Below are 24,315 nucleotides of genomic sequence, written 5' to 3' on the forward strand. Positions count from 1 at the left end.
AAATTGAATCGTCCCAAGCTGACTCTTTCCCTCCCAGCCATTGTAGGCAGCTACCTCACACCCTGTGTTGGTCAGGTGAGATGGGAGGTCAGTGAGTGTGTGGGCCTTACCTAGCACGTGTGATACATAATTCTGCTCTGAGACAGGGTTGAGAGACGAGGTAGACAGAGAGGGGTGTGGGGTTGCCAGACACGAGGACAAGACAGAGCCAGGGCCAGCCAGAGCTGTGATAGGAGTGGAGAGGGAACCGCTCTGATTGACGAGGGCCGCCTGACGGCAAAATACAGTATGACACAAATCAATGGTGGTCTCGTCTGGCCCAAATCACAGCTCCCCCAGTCTCAGTGTGGAGACTGGAGAGTGACTGCATATACAATGGTGGCCTCGTATGGCCCAAATCACAGCTCCCCTCAGTCTCAGTGTGGAGGCTGGAGAGTGATTGCATATACAATGGTGGCCTCGTATGGCCCAAATCACAGCTCCCCCAGTCTAAGTGTGGAGACTGGAAAGTGATTGCATATACAATGGTAGCCACTGGCCAAGTGTTGATATGCCATGCAGGCTGTTTACATCAATTTAATTGATAACAAAGGAAAATAATGTTTTAAATTGATCTTTTTCTTCATGTTTGTATGATCTGATTCCGATTTCTGGCAGTAATTCACACCATAGTGCAGGGGTATAGTGAGTTGCAGCAGCATATCAAATCTAATGTTATTTGTCACATGCACTGAATACAACAGGTGTAGACTTGACCATGAAATGCTTACTTACGAGCCCTTTCCCAGAGTTGAAAAGTAAGAAAATTTGCACACAGAAATAGAAGAAATAGTGTATATATATAATAACAATAAGGCTATATACTGAACAAAAATATAAAGGCAACATGTAAAGCTGACATAAAATATCCCAGAAATGTTCCATACGCACAAAAAGGGTATTTCTCTCAAATTTTGTGCACAAATTTGTTTACATCTCTGTTAATGAGCATTTCTCCTTCGCCAATATAATCCATCCACCTGACAGTGGCATATCAAGAAGCTGATTTCAATAACATGATCATTACACAGGTGCACCTTTTGTATTTATTTAACCTTTATTTAACTAAGTCAAGTCAGTTAAGAACAAATTCTTATTTACAATGGCGGCCTACCGGGGAACAGTGGGTTTACTACCTTGTTCAGGGGCAGAATGACAGATTTTTAACTAGGCAGCTCAGGGATTTGATCCATTAACCTATCAGTTACTGTCCCTATCAGTTAATGCTCTAACCACAAGGCTACCTGCCACGCCACCTTGTGCTGGGGACAACAAAAGGCCACTCTAAAATGTGCTGTTTTGTCACACAACACAATGCCACAGAGGTCTCAAATTTTGAGGGATTATGCAATCTGCATGCTGACTGCAGGAATGTCCACCAGAGCTGTTGCCAGAGAATTTAATGTTAATTTCTCTACCATAAACCAGGAGACCAGGAGCAAATTTGGCAGTATGTCCAACCGGCCTCACAACCGCAGACCATGTGTAACCACGCCAGCCCAGGACCTCTACATCTGGCTTCTTCACCTACGGGATCGTCTGAGACCAGCCACCTGGACAGCTGATGAAACAGAAATACTCTTTGGTCTGTGATAAAGCCCTTATGTGGGTAAAACTGATTGGCTGGGCCTGGCTCTCCAGTGGGTGATCCTGGATCCCAAGGGGGTGATTTTTTTAAAAATTAACTGATTTCCTTATATGAACTGTAACTCTAAAATATTGGAAATTGTTGCATTTATATTTTTGTTCAGTACAAGGAATACCGGTACAGAGTCAATGTGCAGGGGTACGTGAGTGTTGATGTGATTGAGGTAATGTACATGAAGGTAGGGTTAAAAGTGTGTGTGTGTGTGTGTGTGTGTGTGTGTGTGTGTGTGTGTGTGTGTGTGTGGGGGGGGGGGGGGGGGGTATATTCCAGTCAGTGCACATAGAGCCAGTGCAAGTGCAAAACATTTTGTTTTAAAGGGTCAATACAAATAGTCCGGGTAGCCATTTGATTAACTGTTCAGCAGTCTTATGGCTTGGGGGTAGAAGCTGTTCAGGAGCCTTTTGATCAGACTTGGTGCTCTTATACCGCTTGCCTGCGTTAGCAGAGAGAACAGTCTATGACTTTGGTGGCTGGAGTCTTTGACAATTTTTAGGGCCTTCCTTTGACACCGCCTGGTATAGAAGTCCTGGATGGCAGTGAGTTCGGCCTCAGTGATGTACTTGGCTGTACGCACTACCCTGTGTGGCGCGTTGTTGTCAGATGCCAAGCAGTTTCCATACCAAGCGGTAATGCAGCCAGTCAAAATTCTTTCAATGGTGAAGTTGTAGAACTTTTTGAGGATTTGAGGGCCCATGCTAAATCTTTTCAGCTTCCTGATTGGCGAAGAGTCATTGTCGTACCCTCTTCACGTCTATGTTGGTGTGTTTGGACCATGATAGGTCCATAATCATGTGGACACAGAGGAAATTGAAGCTCTCAACCCGCTCCACTACAACCCTGTCGATGGGAATAGGGATGTTGTCGGCCCTCCGTTTCCTGTAGTCTACGATCAGCTCCTTTGTCTTACTGACGTTGAAGGAGAGGTTGTGGTCCTGGCACCACACTGCCAGGTCACTGACATCCTCCCTATATGCCGTCTCGTGGTCGGTAATCATGCCTACAGTAACACCGTTGGGTCGTCGGCAAACTTAATGATGGTGTTGAAGTCGTGCACAGCCACGCAATCGTGGGTGAACAAACAGGGAGTACAGGAGGGGATTGAGCACACACCCCTGAGGATCAGCATGGAGGATGTGTTGTTGCGTAACCTCACCACCTAGGGCCAGCCCATCAGGAAGTACAGGATCCAGTTGCAGAGGGAGGTGTTTACTTTGTGTCCTTAGCTTATTGATGAGCTTCGAGGGCACTATGGTGTTGAACGGTGAGCTGTAGTCAATGAACAGTATCCTGAAGTAGGTGTTCCTTTCGTCCAGGTGGAAAAGGGCAGTGTGGAGTGCAATAGAGATTGTGTCATCTGTTGGGGTGGTATGGGAATTGGAGTGGGTCCTGGGTGTCTGGGATGATGGTGTTGATGTCAGCCATGACCAGACTGGGTCAGGTAAAGGTTACCTCAGCATCCGCTGTACTATTTTGTATGCTGTAGTTGAATTGGCCATTATATGTCCAAAACCAATATTTTCTGCTATAATTATTGTCCTCAAGGCTTAAACATATCATGAAAGGGGAAAGAGTGCATAGGAAAAGGTATTGTAGGCAGTAGCGCCATAACATGCATGGATTGATAATTTCCTCACTGGCAGCTATTACAATGTGAACATAGACAACTTGAAAACATGTCTGAAGTGTTTTTTAAGACCTCGGGGCCTGTCACATTGCCTTTTACACTGATGTTCAGACACACAGCGACACAGGGATGAATGCTGCTGCACCGCTCGGCTCTGGACTGCTACCACGGCTGCACAGTTAGCAACAACATCAGCCATTCTGCCTGCCTGTTACGCTGGGGATAGAATAATATCAATTTCACCGTTTACGCTGCCGGCGAGTCTTGTAAATGTAATCACAACATTTTCAGAACGAGGGCATTTGATTATATTTATTTTCAGATTGCGGGCTCTGTCAGTAAGCTGTATACTTTAGCATAATGACACGATACAGTCTGAACATTCAACAGTGATGTGGTTAGGGTCGCTGCAGTATTACTGTAGTACAAATGGAACTTGCTTACAGCTTTAATGACTCGCATCCTTTTAACATTGTAATTTATTTCTAGAGCGATTCCCATTTGTTATGTAAATAGAACTAGTGTAAAACAGGCGTGAATAATCGTCCTGTTAATCATTCATAAACTGCTCAGTAATTCTCTAACAGAGATGTTCATTAACCAAATGCCGAGGGATGTTTATATGCTCTTATGCTGATATTGATTATGTTGTATAACATTCATACAATTATGATATACAGTCCGAAATAACCCAAAATAGTTTTCCAACAAGAAAATATTGATATTGCTATACTAGATATAGTGGATATTTGCAGTTTTCCTGCATATAGCTGTAATAACTATATTGATGACTAGAATGTGGTGATTCTGGTGAAAATACATTATTAGCTGTTATTAGTACCTGTACTGACTCCAAATCGGTCTATGAATAAAACCAAATGATATATTTATTCAGTAAAATGCATGCTACAGTGGGGCAAAAAAGTATTTAGTCAATTGTGCAAGCTCTCCCACTTAAAAAGATGAGAGAGGCCTGTAATTTTCATCATAGGCACACTTCAATTATGACAGACAAAATGAGGGAAAAAAATCCAGAAAATCACATTGTAGGATTTTTAATGAATTTATTTGCAAATTACACGGATCAGTCTCTTGTCTCATGAGCAAATCCAGCCCAAAGCAAAACACAGCTAGATGCTTGATGATGCTCCTTAGCATACATTTCGACATTTAGCTAGATCATTATTTCCTTTTAAACCTGAACTCTCCAATCAATTACTTCAGCCTCATTTGTGCTATATAAACAGTGTAAATAGCCCAAAGGATGTTCGGCAGGCTTAAAGGAATCCCGGACGGATACTTTCTGTTTGATCACATTGGCAGAAGACTTCCCAATGAACAGCCAGAAACAGAGAGCCTACATAGGAAAACATATGTCAGTCATCCATTTTAACTCCTCAGGGTAGGTAGTCCTTTTCTTCAGCATTTGTGTCATCCTGTTCTCCTGTTCTGCATGGTGTGTCACCATGACCTCATTGAAAAGCAATAGACTAGAAATCTTACCTCACCAGTTTACCATGATAAAGTTGAAGGTGAAATAAAGGTGAAAAAAATTATTTCCCTGATATTTTAAGGTACCTATTTTGCTGTTGGAATATTGGGTAATTGAGAATATATGGTGGAGCCTGAATCTTCAACCAGTAGGACATGAACTGTAATGTTCGACAATTAAGTACAATGTGCATGACCTTCCCTATCTACCTGTCCAGTGTCTGGGGAGTTGAATCTCCCGTTTCCATAAAGGTCATAACTACACACTAGATTCAAAGAGAAGTGAAGAATCTCCCCGTGTTAACAGGTGGTTGGTGGGCTCCTGTTGAGGGTAGTGGTGGTTTTCCTCTCTCTCCTCCTCTCACTCTGAAAATGTTGTCTTGACAGGATGATGAAGTGGTGCTCCAGTGTGTCGCCTGCATCCACAAGGAGAATCGCAAGTTCTGCCTGACAGCAGAGGGGCTCGGCAATCGACTGTGCTACCTTGAACCCACGTCAGAGGCAAAGGTAGGCACAGAGAGACTACATACTGTGAAGAGGAATAGGCCTGTGACATTATTCATTGTTTGTTTCTCTCAAACTGAAAGCTTATGCAAAGAAAATTAGACAGCATTTCAGAGTGGCTCTAGCTCCAAGATATAATCCAGGATTTCCTACCGGAAACAAACATTTTGAATGTGGTATCATCACCAGAGTGGCTGATTCTCATACAGTTGAGTGTAGATAATACGCTTCTGAAACAGGGTGTATTTGAGGGGTCTTCTCAGGTGTTCTCCATAGTGTCCATTGAGTGGGATGAGAGAATCCCAGGGCTCAGCAAAGCTGCATGGGAAGCACATATTCACGTTACCAGGGTCTTTACGTTACCAGGGTCTTTACATGACCAGGGTCTTTACGTTACCAGGGTCTTTACATGACCAGGGTCTTTACGTTACCAGGGTCTTTACGTTACCAGGGTCTTTACATTACCAGGGTCTTTACGTTACCAGGGTCTTTACGTTACCAGGGTCTTTACATTACCAGGGTCTTTACGTTACCAGGGTCTTTACGTTACCAGGGTCTTTACGTTACCAGGGTCTACACACGTAACCACACGTAACCAGTCACTACTCATAAACCAGGGACAGACTGAGAGCAACATGGAAACAGCTTACTGTACCACATCATAAAGCTGCCTGATATGGACAAAAATCCATATAGCAATACATTGCCTGAATTGATGTGATAAACGATAAACCATTGTTTTTTTGTAATAATTTAAGCAACCCTACTACTAGTTTGATGGTTGAAGCCATCAATTGTCCCATTTACAAACCCATATTAGCAAACTTATTTAATTTCAAACTTTACATTTCTCTAGTATAGGCCCATTATTGTAATGAACGATATCAGCAAAATGCCTGTGATAAGTTATTGGTATAACTATTGGTATAATTGTCAGTCTAGATTCTACGTGTATAATTTTTTTCCTGATTGTACTTCTCAGCAGGCCTCCAGTTTAATGATAATGCTCAATTTGGAGAAGTTACACCATGCTGTTTTGCTTGACTAGTTTATAAACAAACTGTGGTTGTTTGCTATAATTGCTCAAAGCTGTAATGCAGCCTGGTACTTTGTCAGTGTGGTTTGTGCCACTAAGTGCAAAATTACTGCAAGTTATATAATGATGGATTGAGTGAAGCTTCATTTGTTTTAAACAAAATCCACATTTTTCACATCAAAGGATCTAGGTACAGTGCCTTGCAAAAGTTTTTCCTATTTTGTTGCATGTAATTTAAATGTGTTTTTTATTTGGATTTCAAGTAATAGACAGACATACACAAAATAGTCCAAATTGGTGAAGTGAAATTAAGAAAATGACTTGTTTCATATTTCACTTATAATCACAACTCCAGTGGGTCAGAAGTTTACATACAGTAAGGTGACTGTGCCTTTAAATGGCTTGGAAAATTCCATCATGGCTTTAGAAACTTCTGATAGGCTAATTGACATCATTTGGGACAATTGTAGGTGTGCCTGTGGATGTATTTCAAGGCCTACCTTCAAACTCAGTGCCTCTTTGACTGACATCAATGGAAAATCAAAAGAAATCAGCCAAGACCTCAGAAAAAAATATTGTAGACCTCCACAAGTCTGGTTCATCCTTGGGAGCAATTTACAAATGCCTGAATGTACCACGTTCATCTGTACAGACAATAGTACGCAAGTATAAACACCATGGGACCACGCAGCCATCATACCGCTCAGGAAGGAGACCCGTTCTGTCTCCTAGAGATGACCGTACTTTGGTGCGAAAAGTGTAAATCAATCCCAGAGCAACAGCAAAGGACCTTGTGAAGATGCTGGAGGAAACGGGTACAAACGTATCTATATCCACAGTAAAACGAGTCCTATATTGACATAATCTGAAAGGCCGCTCAGCAAGGAGAAGCCACTGCTCCAAAACCGTCATACAAAAGCCAGACTACGGTTTGCAACTGCACATGGGGACAAAGATCGTACTTTTGGAGAAATGTCCTCTGGTCTGATGAAAGAAAAATAGAACTGTTTGGCCATAATGACCATAGTTATGTTTGGATGATAAAAGGGGAGGCTTGCAAGCCAAATAACACCATCCCAACCGTGAAGCACGGGGGTGGCAGCATCATGTTGTGAGGGTGGCAGCATCATGTTGAGGGGGTGCTTTGCTGCAGGAGGGACTGGTGCACTTCACAAAATAGATGGCATCCTGAGGAAGGAAAATTATGTGGCTATATTGAAGCAACATCTCAAGACATCAGTCAGGAAGTAAAAGCTTGGTCGCAAATGGGTCTTCCAAATGGACAATGACCCCAAGCACAATGACCCCAAGCACACACTTCCAAAGTTGTGGAAAAATGGCTTAAGGACAACAAAGTCAAGGTATTGGAGTGGCCATCACAAAGCCCTGACCTCAAACCTATGGAAAATGTGCGGGCAGAACTGAAAAGGCGTGTGCGAGCAAGGAGGCCTATAAACCTGACTTAGTTACACCAGCTCTGTCAGCAGAAATGGACCAAAATTCACCCAACTTATTGTGGGAAGCTTGTGGAAGGCTACCCGAAACGTTTGACCCAAGTTAAACAATTTAAAGGCAATGCTACCAAATACTATTTGAAAGTATGTACACGTCTGACCCACTGGGAATGTGATGAAATAAATAAAAGCTGAAATAAATAATTCTCTACTATTATTCTGACATTTCACATTCTTAAAATAAAGTGGTGATCCGAACTGACCTAAGACTGGGAATTTTTACTAGGATTAAATGTCAGGAATTGTGAAAAACTGAGTTTAAATGTATTTGGATAAGGTGTATGTAAACTTCCGACTTCAACTGTACTTGGAAAAAGAACACTGCTGTATAGGTCTATGAAAGCATTGCAGCATGGCACATCAAAGAAGCCACTTTGCAGCGCTGCAGATATCCAAGTGGCAATATTACACAGTGAAGCCAGTGGTTGTCTCCCTCATCAGCACTTCCCCAGTCCCATCCCTCTTTTACTGTAACATGGCATGATTGTTTTCCCATAGTAGAGCCTGTTGACAGTACAGGCTAATTGGATATTTCCTCATGGATTGTTATTTTAGTCATAAACATTTAACATGGTCTCTGGTTAATTTCAGTGAGGCCGGAAAGTCAGACACAGAACGTAAGACAGAGAGAGAGCGTTTTGGGGTGATGGTGATTTATGAATGCGCTGCACAGCTACAGTATTCCCCCTCTTTACCCTTACCCCACAGCACTCACCTAGGGATTGAAGCAGAGGCAGTTGGGAAGGTCCGGATGCTTCCATCCAAGAATGGATGGTAATTACACTAGACAGGTGTGATGGATGATCTCACTGTCTGCCACTTTGTCTTCATTGCCTGGTGTTACAGTTTGTATGAAACACCATCATCCCCCAGGGATAAGAGATGAGGAAGGGGGGAAAATGATGCAACTACCACTACAACCACAACCCAAGATCAGAATGATCAGATTGACTTGGATGCCCCCCTCCCTAGTGATGAAACAAATCGACTTGTGTGGCGTAGGGACACAGACACAGTTTTTTTGTGGGAGGTGAGGTGTGAATGGAAGAGGTAGGGTTTCAGGTGCTTTCGGAAGATGGGCAGGGACTTCAGGGGGAAGCTGGTTCCACCATTGGGGTGCCAGGACTTCAGGGGGAAGCTGGTTCCACCATTGAGGTGTCAGGACTTCAGGGGGAAGCTGGTTCCACCATTGTAGTGCCAGGACAGAGAACATCTTGGACTGGGCTGGGAGGGTCAAGGGACCAGAGGTGGCTGAGATATCTGCGAGGCATGCAGAGTAGTTGAGTAGTTGAGTTTCATTCGAATAGCAATGATAGGAGACCATGTGAGGATATGACAGAGCCGAGTAACCTGGTGTATAGAGAGAAACGATCCCTGGTGGACACCATGCTGCAGACACAGTGGATAGATCTGGAAGAATGAGAACAGAGGAGAGAAAGTCAGCTTTGGTGGAGAGCCTTCATGACACAGTAGCGGCCAGTCTCGGTTGAGTGACCCAACTTGAACTGGTTAGGGTCAAGAAGATCGTTCTGAGAGAAATAGCAGGCAAGTTGGTCAGAGACCACACTCTCAAGTGTAAAAAAATAAAATAAAGATAGTTTTTGATGTCAGATGAGTCAAGTGTTGGTTTCTTGAGGAGGTTTCTCAGGCCATTTTGAAGTCAGAGGGGACACAGCCTGTGGTCAGGGATGAGTTGATGAGGGAAGTGAGGAATGTGAAAGGTCTCCAGAGATGGTCTAGAGGAGGGGATGGGGTCGAGTGGGCAGGTTTTCTGGCGGCCAGACCTCACTAGTCGCAGGATTTGATCTGGAGAGAAAGGGGAGAAAGAGCTCAAGGCGTTGGGTAGTTTTGTGTGAGTGTATGTCGTCAACCTTCTTTTCAACGTGGTTGACAAAGTCGTCAGCAGAGAGGGAGGAGGGAGGGGGTGGAGGATTAAGGAAGAAGAAGGATGAAAAGAGTTTCCTAGGGTTAAAAGTAGAAGTTTGAAATTTAGAGTAATAGGAAGTGGATTTTACAGCAGATACAGAAGAGAAGGTAGAGAAGGAGTGAAAGGATGATGGGTCTTGCGGAAATGTATTTTTCCTCCATTTTCGCTTAGATGCCTGCAGCCCTGTTCTGTAAGCTCGCAATGAGTCACTCATTGAAAGGGGACAGTGCGAGTCATAGGATGCGGAAAAGGGAGGAGAGTAGGGCTGCAGAATCAGAAGACAGGAGGGAGAAGCATTTAACAGAAGAGAGAGATGATACGAAAGAAGAGTAGAGAGTAGTGGGAGAGAGAGCGAAGATTTTACCATCACATGACTATCTGGGTAGGGGCTGAGTGACTAGGGTTGGAGGAAAAGGAGACCGAAAAGGAAACAAAGTAGTGATCAGAGACTTGGAGGATTGTCGTGAGATTAGTAGGCAAACAGCCTCTAATAAAGATGAGGTCAAAAGAGGCAAGGAGTGGAAAGAGGGAGTTGGAAAGACATGAATCGAGGGCAGACGTCCGGAAGTTGAAGTTGCCAAGTACGAAGAGCGGTGAACCATCGTCGTGAAATTAGGAAGGTGTCAAGGCACCTGCTGGGCGATAGATGAAAACAATGTTAAGCTTGAGTGGACCAGTGACAGCATGAGAGAGGGAGAAAATCTCCAGTTAAGAGAAGTTAGTAGCCTTGTGCCACCACCGCAACTACCAGATGCTCTTGGACTATGAGAGAAAAAGTAGTCAGATGAAGAGAGATCAGCTGGAGTAGCAGTGTTCTCTGGGGTGATCCATGTCTTCATCGGGGCCAAAAAGTCAAGGGAGATGAACTCTGCATTCTTGACCGCAGATCGTCAGTTCCAAACACTGCCAGAGACCCATAATTCCACATGGGTTGTGCACATAGGGTACACTAAATTAGAAGGGTTGCAGCCAAGGGGTGGGGAGTGTCTGTAAAGCCTACAGGGAGAAACACCAACAGGTATAGAAAACACACATAGTTGCCAAAGCTACTAAAGAACAGAAATTAGATCATCATAAAATAACTAGGTAAGATACTGAAGTGAGAGCATGGTATGGAGCCACTGACACAACCACCGTTTACAGCTGCCGTGGAGAAACCAGGGGAGACTGAAGTACTAACACTAATACTGATTGCTTTGCAGAGGTGAAACCACTCCCTCTCCGATACAGCCACTGTTAACCAAAACAAGTCACAAATTGCCATGCCCCCTAATCCTAGTTGATGTGTCAACAACTATCTGCAAGTTATGAGCAAGCTGGCCCCATCCCTCCGCTTTTTACCAAAACAGTAGCGGGGAGTTAACTTTGTTATCTTTGTTATTGTTTCAACTGCTAATTGACACTTTAAACTGTGACATCAATCAGCCAATGAATAAGCAGTTGATTGTGATTTATGGCTAGCTGCTCTTCCCTGTTAGCTATCCCATGGTAGGACCACCAGAGAGCTGAAGCCCCCCATCTCTAAATCAACAATACACGTCTGTACTGTAAAGTCAATGTTTAATAAATGAGATGGTCAATCAACATTTAGATGAGATGATGATTCAGCCAACTACTCTAATGCACAGGATGTGCTCTGCCATTATGCCCGGGGTGTGCAAACTATGGCCTATTCAATCCGGCCCAAGGGAGGTGTGAGTAATAAAAAACTCCAGGCCAGTCCTGAAGGTCTGTATTTTCAAATAACTGCCCAATTTCTGGCCCTCAAATTGATTTTCACAACAAGTCAGTCCCCCAAAAAATCTGTGTAGCCAAAAAGTTTTCCCACCCATGCATTATAGTGAACACGAAGGAGGTATATTGATAGGTCATCTCTTTGGGGCAATCAAAGTGAAAGAGGTGTGTAACCCTTTAGACCTCCTCCCCAGAGAAGATGGGAAGCCCAGTCTAGTTGCTCCCCTCCCACAGCATGGGCCATAAACAAGAGAGCAGTGTGTAGACAAGCTGCTGTAAAGCTGTCTTCATGATATGCCCTCTCTGATTGAGGACACACAGGCCTACGCCCCCAGAGCCCCAACATCCTTCTCATTACCAGACCGCTCCACTCTGCTGTCAGAGGTCGCCTGTTATTCACCTGGGGAAACCAGGGTGTGGAGGTAGGGTTGGAGCAGATTCCTCCCTGCTACTCCGTATTGTGTTTCCCCAACAGCATGCCAAGAAAGAGTGGATCAGGAGAGGTATTTCTAGAAAACAGCTTGCTTAGAGGGCTCTGGGTTGGGTGCTGATCAAATGGAAGTTTTTATAGTGTTTGTGCTTCTGTCGTTGTAAATCGTGTGTGTGTGTGTGTTTTTACTATAAAATTGTGGTTATCTCAAAATTGACTGCATAATAATAGGTCATTAAAGTGAAATCGGGGGACATTACTTTAAGCCATTTTGACATACAGTATCTTTGGCATTTCTGAAGCTGATGCTGGAGGCTGCCCTGAGAGAGACACTTGGCTTCCGGTACAGGACAATATTTGTCGGGGCAAATGGTCGCGCCGGGGGGGATGGAAAATAATTATAATAATTTGTACACTGCAAATTGACCACAACTAGACCCACAAATAGATTTGTATTTGAAAATTACTATAATTTCATACCTTGATTACATTGAGACACAATCACATATCCCCCCCCCACCATGATGATGATTTATTTATTTATTCACTAAACACTTTGGGGGGCCAAAAATAATCACTCGCCTGTTGCCGACCCCTGCGTTACTACACGAGTCACTACAAATCATGACATTTCTGTTTTGCTGGCGTAAATCCACTGTCCTGCCGCCGGTGGTCAAGCTCTCTGGATCCATACTCCACCATGATTTAAATGTGCATAATTAAAATGCCTAGAGAACAGATAGCTGCATCGATACAGCTCTAGATTTTTTTCACATATTGACTTTGTTTTACCTGAGTGTAGCAAGCAGGTAGGCTCACAGCAGAGCAGAAATAAGTTGTCTGATGTTCCAATTTAAAGTTAGATTTACCTCTAACAAGGTGAACTAGTTTAGCCAAGTTTTACATCTTGCTACCTAAAAAGGAGGACAGTGTGTTTTTGGTGTGCTTCATTTATCTTGTAGCGGTACAGGTCACCAAGTATCTCTCTCTCTGCCTCATTCTGTCAGACTGCTGCCCTGTCCTGCATGCAGAAGGGATGGGTGCTGCAGTCCCTCTCTCTGTCCCACTGTGCTCTGTCTCACATATTCATATACTCTCTGTGAGTGTGAGCTCTAGTTTGACCAAGATCCACATACACCACTGCTATAGGTACTGGCTGTAATCAGGGTTGGGGTCACATCCAGTCAATTCAGAAAGTAAACCACATTCCAATTCCACATTTTCCTAATTTAAAAGCATTGAAGATAATTGGAATTTGAATGTCAGTGTACTTCCTCAATTGACTGGAATTGAAATGGAATTGACCCCAACCCTGGCAGTAATCATTTGGAATTTGGCCCTTGATCAGTGGATGTTTTTTTTTTTTAAATCGGTAGCTAAAGCTCCCCTTGGTCAAATTAGTCATGTATAAACTTTACCTTTCATTTTAAATGAAAACTTTAGTTGAAAAGTTGCATCACGTAGAGCAACCTGGGTTGACCGGACTCCATAATGTTTTTAGGAGCAGCATAGAGACAAATGACTGTAAGCTTTTCCCCTATCAAATAAGATTGATTTGAGGTTTTCAACGACATCTGTGTTATTGCATTCCTCTCACTCTGCAGTGCTAAAGGAATGTGGAACAGTCATCCCAAATTGGTTTTCAAGTGCAATCAATCTCTGGTGTTTGTGATTGATGGTTGTTATGATTATCAGTCATGGATGTTATGGACAAATATGCTGAGTGAACAACACACTCAGTCAGTCTGTGACTAAACAATCTGAGGACCGGGCTTCTCTAGTGACCAATATGAAGCCTTATTCTGGGTTTACATTTCATATTTGAGCCTTTTCAACACAGTTTGAAATACTCACTTGTAATTGCATATTGTCTACTGTAGGTATTCCCAAACAGGGGTACGTGCAATGCCGTCGTGGGTAAGCCAAATAAAAATGTGATTCACATTGAAAAAAATAAAATACCTTTTTTTTTCTCTTCACATTTTCAAACAGTCCATTTATATTTTCCAACGGGGTTATACATTTGGGTGAGGTTTTTTTCTCACCTGAGTAGCCTTGTTTCACTGCCAAAAACATATGATGAGAACTACATTGATTTGGGGTTCACTTATATTGGGAGTTGTGCTTTTCCTCAGCCACAGTGTGTTATATGTGCAAAAGTACTATCTCACAACTCGATGAAACCTTCGCTCTTGTGTAAACATTTATAAACAAAGCATGCCAATTTGAAAAATAAGCCACAGGAGTTTTTTGAGTGAGAATTTGGACGACTTTCGAGTAGTAAGGGGTATGAAAGCAACAGATACCATTAATAAGAAGGGGCTAGAAGCGTCTTATATGGTGAGCTACCTAGTGGCTAGGACAGGCAAGCCCCATACTATATGCGTTGCAGCTGGATGAGTCAACAGACAAGGCCTGGCACAGCTCCTGGTATATGTCCGTTACGTTTATGAGGGGTCAATTAAGGAAGACATCCTCTTCTGGAAACCAGGACAACAGGGGAGGATATATTTTAAGTACTGGACAGCTTTGTGACATCAGATGGACTTTGATGGTCAAGATGTGTTGCTATCTGTACTTATGGTGCAAAAGCCATGACAGGGAGACATAATGGAGTGGTAATGCACGCGTGCAAGCAGTTGCTCTTTTGACGCCACTTGGGTGCACTGTTGCATCCACCGAGAGGCTAAGGGAATGCTGCTAAGGGAATGCCTGACAGCTTGAAAGACATGGACACTACAGTGAAAATGGTTAACTTTGTTAAAGCAAGGCCCCTGAACCCTGCATTTTCTGCACTATGCAATGATATGGGCAGCGACCATGTAACACTTTTACAACATACAGAAGTGTGCTAGTTATCAAGGAGCAAAGTATTGACACATTTTTTAAAAAATTGAAAGACAAGCTTAAAGTTTTCTTTACTGACCATAATTTTCACTTGTCTGACCGCTTGCATGATGACGAATTTCTCACATGACTGGCCTATCTGGGTGATGTTTTTCATCGCCAGAATGATCTGAATCTAGGATTACAGGGACTCTCCGAAACTATATTCAATGTGCGGGTAAAATTGAGGCTATGTTTAAGAAGTTGGAGCTCTTTTCTGTCTGCATTAACAAGGACAACACACAGGTCTTTCCATCATTGTATGATTGTTTTGTGTGAAAATGAACTCAAGCTTACTGACAATGTCAAATGTGATATAGTGAAGCACCTGAGTGAGTTGGGTGGGAAATTACACAGGTACTTCCCCTGACACAGATGACACGAACAACTGGATTTGTTATCCCTTTCATGCCCTGCCTCCAGTCCACTTACTGATATCTGAACAAGAGAGCCTCATCGAAATTGCAACAAGCGGTTCTGTGAAAATGTAATTTAATCAGAAGCCGCTGCCAGATTTCTGGATTGGGCTGCGCTCAGAGTATCCTGCCTTGGCAAGTTAAGACTGTTAAGACACTGATGCCCTTTGCAATCACTTACCTATGTGAGAGTGGATTCTCGGCCTTCACTAGCATGAAAACTACACTGCTCAAAAAAAGAAAGGGAACACTTAAACAACACAATGTAACTCCAAGTCAATCACACTTCTGTGAAATCAAACTGTCCACTTAGGTTAAGGGCACTGTTCTGCAGCGCCAGCTGTGCCATCAGAGTCCCTGGGTTCGCGCCCAGGCTCTGTCGTAACCGGCCGCGACCGGGAGGTCCATGGGGCGACGCACAATTGGCCTAGCGTCGCCCGGGTTAGGGAGGGCTTGGTCGGTAGGGGTGTCCTTGTCTCATCGCGCACCAGCGACTCCTGTGGCGGGCTGGGCGCAGTGTGCGCTAACCAAGGTGGCCAGGTGCACTGTGTTTCCTCCGGCGCATTGGTGCGGCTGGATGCGTGCTGGTTAAGAAGCAGTGCGGCTTGGTTGGGTTGTGTATCGGAGGACGCATGACTTTCAACCTTCGTCTCTCCCGAGCCCGTACGGGAGTTGTAGCGATGAGACAAGATAGTAGCTACTACAACAATTGGATACCACGAAATTGGGGAGAAAAAGGGGTAAAAAAAGGGGTAAAATTAAAAAAAAAAAAAAATATGTCCACTTAGGAAGCAACACTGATTGACAATAAATTGCACATGCTGTTGTGCAAATGGAATAGACAACAGGTGGACATTTTAGGCAATTAGCAAGACACCCCCAATAAAGGAGTGGTTCTACAGACCACTTCTCAGTTCCTATGCTTCCTTGCTGATGTTTTGGTCACTTTTGAATGCTGGCGGTGCTTTCACTCTAGTGGTAGCATGAGACGGAGTCTACAACCCACGCAAGTGGCTCAGGTAGTGCAGCTCATCCAGGATGGCACATCAATGCGATGGCAAGAAGGTTTGCTGTGTGTCAGCGTAGTGTCCAGAGCATGGAGGCGCTACCAGGAGACAGGCCAGTACATCAGGAGACGTGGAGGAGGCCGTAAGAGGGCAACAACCCAGCAGCCGGACCGCTACCTCCGCCTTTGTGCAAGGAGGAGCAGGAGGAGCACTGCCAGAGCCCTGCAAAATGACCTCCAGCAGGCCACAAATGTGCATGTGTCTGCTCAAACGGTCAGAAACAGACTCCGTGAGGGTGGTATGAGAGCCCGACGTCCACAGGTGGGGGTTGTGCTTACAGCCCAACACCGTGCAGGACGTTTGGCATTTGCCAGAGAACACCAAGATTGGCAAATTCACCACTGGCGCCCTGTGCTCTTCACAGATGAAAGCAGGTTCACACTGAGCACATGTGACAGACGAGTCTGGAGACGCCGTGGAGAACGTTCTGCTGCCTGCAACATCCTCCAGCATGACCGGTTTGGCGGTGGGTCAGTCATGGTGTGGGGTGGCATTTCTTTGGGGGGCCGCACAGCCCTCCATCTGCTCGCCAGAGGTAGCCTGACTGCCATTAGGTACCGAGATGAGATCCTCAGACCCCTTGTGAGGCCATATGCTGGTGCGGTTGGCCCTGGGTTCCTCCTAATGCAAGATAATGCTAGACCTCATGTGGCTGGAGTGTGTCAGCAGTTCCTGCAAGAGGAATGCATTGATGCTATGGACTGGCCCGCCCATTCCCCAGACCTGAATCCAATTGAGCACTTCTGGGACATCATGTCTCGCTCCATCCACCAACGCCACGTTGCACCACAGACTGTCCAGGAGTTGGCGGATGCTTTAGTCCAGGTCTGGGAGGAGATCCCTCAGGAGACCATCCACCACCTCATCAGGAGCATGCCCAGGCGTTGTAGGAAGGTCATACAGGCACGTGGAGGCCACACACACTACTGAGCCTCATTTTGACTTGTTTTAAGGACATTACATCAATGTTGGATCAGCCTGTAGTGTGGTTTTCCACTTTAATTTTGAGTGTGACTCCAAATCCAGACCTCCATGGGTTGATAAATTTGATTTCCATTGATTTTTGTGTGATTTTGTTGTCAGCACATTAAACTATGTAAAGAAAAAGGGTATTTAATAAGAATATTTCATTCATTCAGATCTAGGATGTGTTATTTTAGTGTTCCCTTTATTTTTTTGAGCAGTGTAAATACAGGCACAGACTGTGTGTGGAAAATTATTTAAGACTGAGACAATACAACCCAACATTGCAGTTATGTGCATCCTTTCAAGCACAACCTTCTCATTAACCTGTGGTGAGTTATTCACAATTTCGATGAACAAATGGTTTTATATGTAAGATGACTAAATAAAGAGCACAATTATTGATTATTATTATATTATTATTTGTGCCCTGGTCCTATAAGAGCTCTTTGTCACTTCCCACGAGCCGGGTCGTGACAAAAACTCACACTCTGTCTTATGTTTAATAAATGTATTGTATAGTGTGTGCAGTGGCGGTTCTAGACCATTTCAACTGGGGGGGCCAAGCTGGGGCCAGTTGTACTGTTAGAGGGGCCAGTTACATTAGACGTTATTGTTGTCATCGTTTTCTTCACTGCATTGCAGGTATTAGCAGGCAAAATACCATGTTCATAATCATCATCGTTGCCACTGTCTCATAACAGATGTAAAAAAAGAACGATAGAAAAAATGTGTCATGTAAAAACTATTTCATACTCCACATTTAGGGGGGCCACAAGGGGGTCCAAAATTGTTGTCACAGGGGCACTGGCCCCTCCTGGCCCCCACCCCAGAACCGCCACTGAGTGTGTCTGTGTGTGTCAGGCTTACAATGATGCAAAAAACAACATTTGAGAGTGCGCTGACCCTGGTGCTAGAGTGGTTCGCAGCTGGAGGTTGAATGTTTGAAGGGGTACGGGACTATAAAAAGTTTGGGAACCCCTGCATACAACCCTAACCCTGATTACCCTCCTCCTGTCTCTTCCAGTATGTCCCTCCAGACCTATGCATCTGCAACTTTGTGCTGGAGCAGTCTCTCTCTGTGCGGGCCCTGCAGGAGATGCTGGCTAAGACTGGCCAGAACAGTGAAGGGGTGAGTACTGTCCCTCTACCACAGCATCTATACACACTCCTACCCCAGGGCAGACAGCAGAGAGGAGTATTTTCACAAAGTGCTCTCTGCCCAAAGGGAAACTACTGAACATCCCCTGTTTCACATTTTCCATTTGATTCATTTTAGGATTTCAGGGTCATGTTATGAAATTGTTTATTACGGTGACTGGAGTTGCCTCAGTTTTATGTTCAAACACTTGTTTCTCTTTGAGAGAGAGAAATGAGAGGAATTGGCCTATTACATTGGCCTGGAGACCTGGGTGCTGGGAGGTTGAGCCCTCCATGAATTGTAATGTGGATGAAAGTCGTCAAGAGTCAAAGTACCTCTTTGCTGCAGCTTTCCGGAAGTGTTTCTTCCCTGTGCTGGGAGGTTGACCATTTGATTAACAATGAGGCAGAAAAGAAAAGCTCTCAAAGCTACAGTATAATTTCCATTATAAAGCAGAATTGCGCTGTAACTACCTTTTTTTATACACCAGGCACAGAGAAGCAAACATGTCCAGATGACAGAGTCACTGTCGCATACACACACCTGAGGTAATGGAGGCAATCTCATTGAATGGACCTACATATGGACATTATTGAGCAAGTTCATATGTGTATGTACTGTAGCTAATGTATTTGTAGTCAAAGCAGGTCTCTACACTACCTCCCTATCTCCTCTGAACAGGCAGTTATAGTCAGTACAAAGGATGAAAGACCTATTTCCTTAGTCCACAGTCATGTGTTTGGGACATTGCGATTACAAGGCAGCCCTACAGAAACACAGCATTACACGCTGCTCTCGCCCTGCTCCTCTTGCAGGGAGCAACCTAAACGCTGCTTGTCCTAAAATGTCATGTTTAATGTTTCAGAGGAAGGAATATGGTATGGACTTGTACACATCAATATCATAGGGATGTTACTAGATGACATCACATGCATTGATGAATATTAACAATTTACCTTACTGAAATATGTTTGATATGAAAATATGCTAATTTCTCATCCATTTTGGTATGATGTCGTACTTTTCCAGGTTGCAGTGTTTTACTGATCTTACTTCTGTATCTTTGAGTATAAATAATTTGAGTATAAATAATTTGTTTCAGTGTGCCTCTGGTCTTTCGGTAGTTCATTACCAGTTACAGGATGTTGTATTTTAGTGCTAAGAGTATAATGTATCAGTAGAGTGAGCCAAGAAGTATAAGATCATATACTAGATCATTTATCATCTCATTCCTCTGTGGTCAGTTGTTTTCTCATTTATTTTAATAGACAGATCATTAAAGCATTTCTGATACAGTGATCTTAATTGGTACAATCATTTCTGTTAAAACTGTTCTTTGCAAACATTTTGCTTTAGTTTTTCATTAATCAGCTGTAACAGAGCTGTACTGTTACCATTGCTATGTTCATCCATTGTGTTCTGTTCATCTCTCCACCTGTTAGCCTCGAGGAAAGGACCGATGGGTATGTTCACCATTCATTCCATTCTCCTCTCCTGTCACCTTTCTAGCGCATGGCTGTTTAGTCTTGCTCGCAGCTTGCTCTCCCATTTTCATTGGAAATGTATCCTAGGGTTACAATAGTCCCTTCAGGAAAAACAAATAGATTCCCCACAGAAAGCTAGTGTGTTTTTATATGCAAACATTAATGCGTATGCTGCTGAAACGACTAATGACATTATGGATTTATTTCAAGAAGTGAGTCGATTGTGTCACAGCACTTAGCAACATGACAAAGACAAATGGAACCGGGTATAGACTTGCTATACAAATGGTCTCGCTCAACAGTTACTGCTCACATTTCTTCTGGCCAAAGAGAACATGCTGCACCTCTCCTGGATTAACATCAGATGAATGTCAGTCTTCAGTCCCTCCTTAGTGGATTTAGGAGTAAGTCCAGAATCCCTGAATATTACCAACAAATTCTTACCTGTTCACAAATTCTGCACCTAACTTCAGGCATACAATAGTGAGCTACATTATATGAATTATGACTGTAGAAATCAATACACTGACATTTAGAAGGATTCAAAAAAAAAAGAGTTATTATATTTGGGAAGTGAAGCAACTCCAACTCGTTGTTGCCTTGCCAAACTGCTAATGATAGAAAGAATTTCCATAATTTAAGCTGTGGAGCTTCGTGCTCTTTGAGTTGAGTTCAAAGATAAATGGACTTGTCAATGCTGCAGCTTAGCGACCACACTGGACTCCAAATGATGGGGAATTAAAAAATCAAGCCTGATTGGTTCCATCACAGCTGTGTGAACTGGAAAAGCCCTTTGGCAAGAGTAAAGCACAGGCAGACTGGGCCTTCATGTGCCCTTAAAGCTTAGTGAGACGTTTTCAAGTGAAACTGCTTGTTTGCAATAGCTAAGCTGCTTTCTACTTGCCACACTTAACCCCCTTGCATCTACACTTGTGTAGTAACTTCAGTTAACGTGATCTGCTAGACCAGTTCAATATTACCAGAGGGAAGGCCTTTAGTCACTGTTTCTCCTTGATGCACTATTGTCCTCTCTCTAAGGAATGCTGTGGAGACTGATTCAGACCTGGTCTGGAGAAAACATTTTGAACACTGGGTTATATCTCCGGAAATTCTCTCTCCTCATATGCATCTCTTATCACTAACACTCTCCATTCCTCTGTTCCTGCTCCGAATTGTCAATGGAGGAAACACCACGAAGGGAAAATAGTAGTTTCTGGAATCAATATTTTGAGCAGATGAGCTACAGTGGAGGGTATTGACTTAAAGAAGAAATAACTTATTGATATACCGTATTCAGCTGGTCTCTATACTAAAAGGCAGGGATTCCTTAAAGTGGAATATGATCTTAGTAATGGTATTTCGGACTAATATTGGTGTTTGTTTGAGGGGTTATAGATGTTGTGAACAGTGAACACACAAGGCTCAGAAAACCGTTGCAGAAGTAAGCTATCAAACATCCATACAGCTCCGTTTCAGCTAGTGACCCCAAATGGAATTCTGTGTGAAGTTCCTCTAACGTGTCCAAATTGAGCAGTGAACACACTTGTGGTTTCATAACTTTGTTTACTGGGCTAAGGATCAAAGGTCAAACTGTCGAAGTCAGTGACTGAAGTGCCCAGGGTGAGGCAGGGTAAGGCAGGGTGAAGCTGATACCCTGTGGCAGGGTGACGTGTGCAGTGGTATTTCAGTGCCACCTTTGAGAGAAACCCCATTGCTGTCACCCTGGTGGCTGCTGGATAAATGCAGGGGGGTGATGTGCTGCTAAAGGTCATGCTTTCTCAATTGATGTCAGCATGTCATCTCCTGGCAACAGCTGGGGGGGAGATCGTTTCCCCCGCCTTTGATCAAATAGCCTTTCCCCTTCTGGGCCAGGGACGCTAGGGACAGAGGAATCTGAGGCTGCCACAGTTGTGGATGGTGTGAGGTTATGATAAGTGTTATGTTTAGAGCTGGTCTAGTTCTCTCAGATTGTGTTGGGTTGAATGCAGCTGGATATGCCCGATGCACATTAAACTATCCCTCAGGAAGCCTGAACAGCCTGACACGGTGCTGGCACGGCTGCAGTCTGATAATCCATGGCAACTGCATTGAACTGGAGGCTATTGTCTTAGCAAAAGCAGCACAGATAGAGGATGCATGGTGTGTTTGGTTAAGAAGACACTGGCATGCAAAATCAATTATGTCTCAAATAAGATCTTGCACAGCACGTAACCATCTGTGATTGGCCAACAGAGACTATGCGTAGTTTACAATACTGTGGATAGGACAGAAGGAGACAAACTCATATATTTTCTTTAACTTACATACCCTTCTCAGTAATGTAATTTTCTCTTACCTTACTGCTCCATAGAGGCTCATAAGAAAGGTGAGTAACACATGGTTGCCTGCAGAGCGAAGGGACAGGTTTGCAAGCAGAGCCCAAGTAGTGACCTCACATCACTCTTTCCCCTACCCATCTCCTCGAACTGCTGTGAAACCGCAGTGGAACCTTGTGTCTTTCCTCTCCTAGTGCTTTCTGTCACAAACCAGACCCTTCTTACTGTAACACAAGGTCTTTGTTACCAATGCATTAGAGGCAGAGAGCTCTCTTTCTCACCCCCCTTCCTTTTTACCTGCAGCCGTGTGACGATCATCTGTATACTTCTCCTTGGATACAGGAAGCAGGCGTATCCCCTGAGTGACATGTCTGACTGCATGCTTTCAGTGTTGTGTTGTGGACTTCAGGACCGTCGTCAGAGAGGAGAGGACAGGCTGAGAGGGGCAGGCTGAGAGGGGCAGGCTTGGGCAGTCTGTGGCCCCCTGCCTTGTGTGAAGTCATTACAGTCTTAGTTCTCTAACTGTGATGCAGACGGAGAGATATGTGAGAGAGCGACAGAGAGAGAGTGAGAGAGCGAGTGAAAGGGAGAGACAGAGAGGTCACGGGGGACATCCTGTCTTATAGTGTGTCTGGTGTGTGATGGGTGTTGTGCTGTCTCCACAGGCGGCTCAGGGTGGTGGACACAGAACACTTCTGTATGGACACGCCATCCTCCTGAGGCATTCCTTTAGCGCTATGGTGAGACTGCACTGCACGTACACTCTCATACGATACCCAAGAACCGGGGACTGTTTTGTCATTATTCCATGTGTTACTATTTCATAGTTACTGTTTTATAACATTTCATAGGAATATTTGTTGCATATGTAGTACTGATATTTGTTCCAGTTCTGAATGCTACAGCAGAGTTGTGTGATTCTTTTGATTATCGTTTTCATGTTGCTTTGATGTGTGTCTATACATTGCAGTATCTGACCTGTTTGAAGACTTCAAGGTCACAGACAGATAAGCTGTCCTTTGATGTGGGGCTGCAGGAGGACTCAACAGGTAAAACCTCCTCTATCGGGCTCTAGGGTCACTAGCACACAGTCACTCATAGCTGGGGTTCTGACTGGGACTTCAACTCATGTAGGATTTGACCTGCCCCAGTATTCATTTCAGATTATCTTAAGCACTGCATGAAAAGAGGGATTTACGGTTTCCTATATTGTAGGAAATGTACCACATTTGCAGAGATTTCAGTTATTTATTCCCTAGGAGATCTCCCCTGAAAACATTCCTAGCAGACTAAAATAAATGTCTTCGATTGGCTCTTTGTCACAATGTCGAGGCTCAGCTCATGTCTCATAGAGATGTAAAATTTGGTCTGGCTCTCCACCTATTGGAAGGCTGGTTGCTATGGTGCTTGTATGTTAAGTGTGAGTGGGCTTACACTATATTAGAGTTGGTGTGAATACATTTGTGTGTCTTAAATGTAATTGCGTGTCTGCTGTGCTCGCTTGTGTGTGTTGCTTTCACCGTTGTCATCTATTCCCAAACAGTAGTTACAGGTTTAACTTTCTGTGTAGCTCAACCATCTGTGTATGTACACTGAACAAAAATAGAAACGCAACATGCAACAATTTCAATGATTTTACTGAGTTACAGTTCATAAGGAAATCAGTCAATTGAAATAAATGTATTAGGACCGAATCTATGGATTTCACATGACTGGGAATACAGATATGCATATGTTGGTCAGAGATACCGTAAAAAAAACAGGTAGGGGTGTGGATCAGAAAATCAGTCAGTATCTAATGTGACCACCATTTGCCTCATGCAGCACTCTGGTGGACATTTCTGAAGTCAGCATGCCATTTGCATGCTCCCTCAACTTGAGATATTTGTGGCATTGTGTTGCGTGACAAGACTGCACATATTAGAGTGGCCTTTTATTGTCCCCAGCACCAGGTGCACCTGTGTAATGATCATTCTGTTTAATCAGCTTCTTGATGTGTCAGGTGGATGGATTATCTTGGTGTATGGAACATTTTACGTATTTTTTTATTTCAGCTCATGACACATGAGACCAACACTTTGCATGTTGTGTTTATA

At 43.8% G+C, this 24,315-nt stretch overlaps 1 protein-coding gene across 1 annotated transcript in view; it reads left to right on the forward strand.

Annotated features, from left to right (window-relative positions):
• LOC110505504 (ryanodine receptor 3) overlaps positions 1 to 24,315 on the forward strand; it is a 160,970-nt gene that overhangs the window by 27,969 nt on the left and 108,686 nt on the right. Inside the window, exons 2-6 of the mRNA XM_090220746.1 lie at positions 5,190 to 5,309; positions 18,307 to 18,411; positions 19,863 to 19,883; positions 22,885 to 22,959; positions 23,190 to 23,268. Of these exons, the coding sequence (XP_090076872.1) occupies positions 5,190 to 5,309; positions 18,307 to 18,411; positions 19,863 to 19,883; positions 22,885 to 22,959; positions 23,190 to 23,268 (400 nt within the window). The remainder of the gene's footprint in view (positions 1 to 5,189; positions 5,310 to 18,306; positions 18,412 to 19,862; positions 19,884 to 22,884; positions 22,960 to 23,189; positions 23,269 to 24,315) is intronic.

The sequence above is a fragment of the Oncorhynchus mykiss genome, chromosome 25 (genome assembly GCF_057628025.1).
Source record: "Oncorhynchus mykiss isolate SJ-2025 chromosome 25, ASM5762802v1, whole genome shotgun sequence".
Taxonomy (NCBI): domain Eukaryota; kingdom Metazoa; phylum Chordata; class Actinopteri; order Salmoniformes; family Salmonidae; genus Oncorhynchus; species Oncorhynchus mykiss.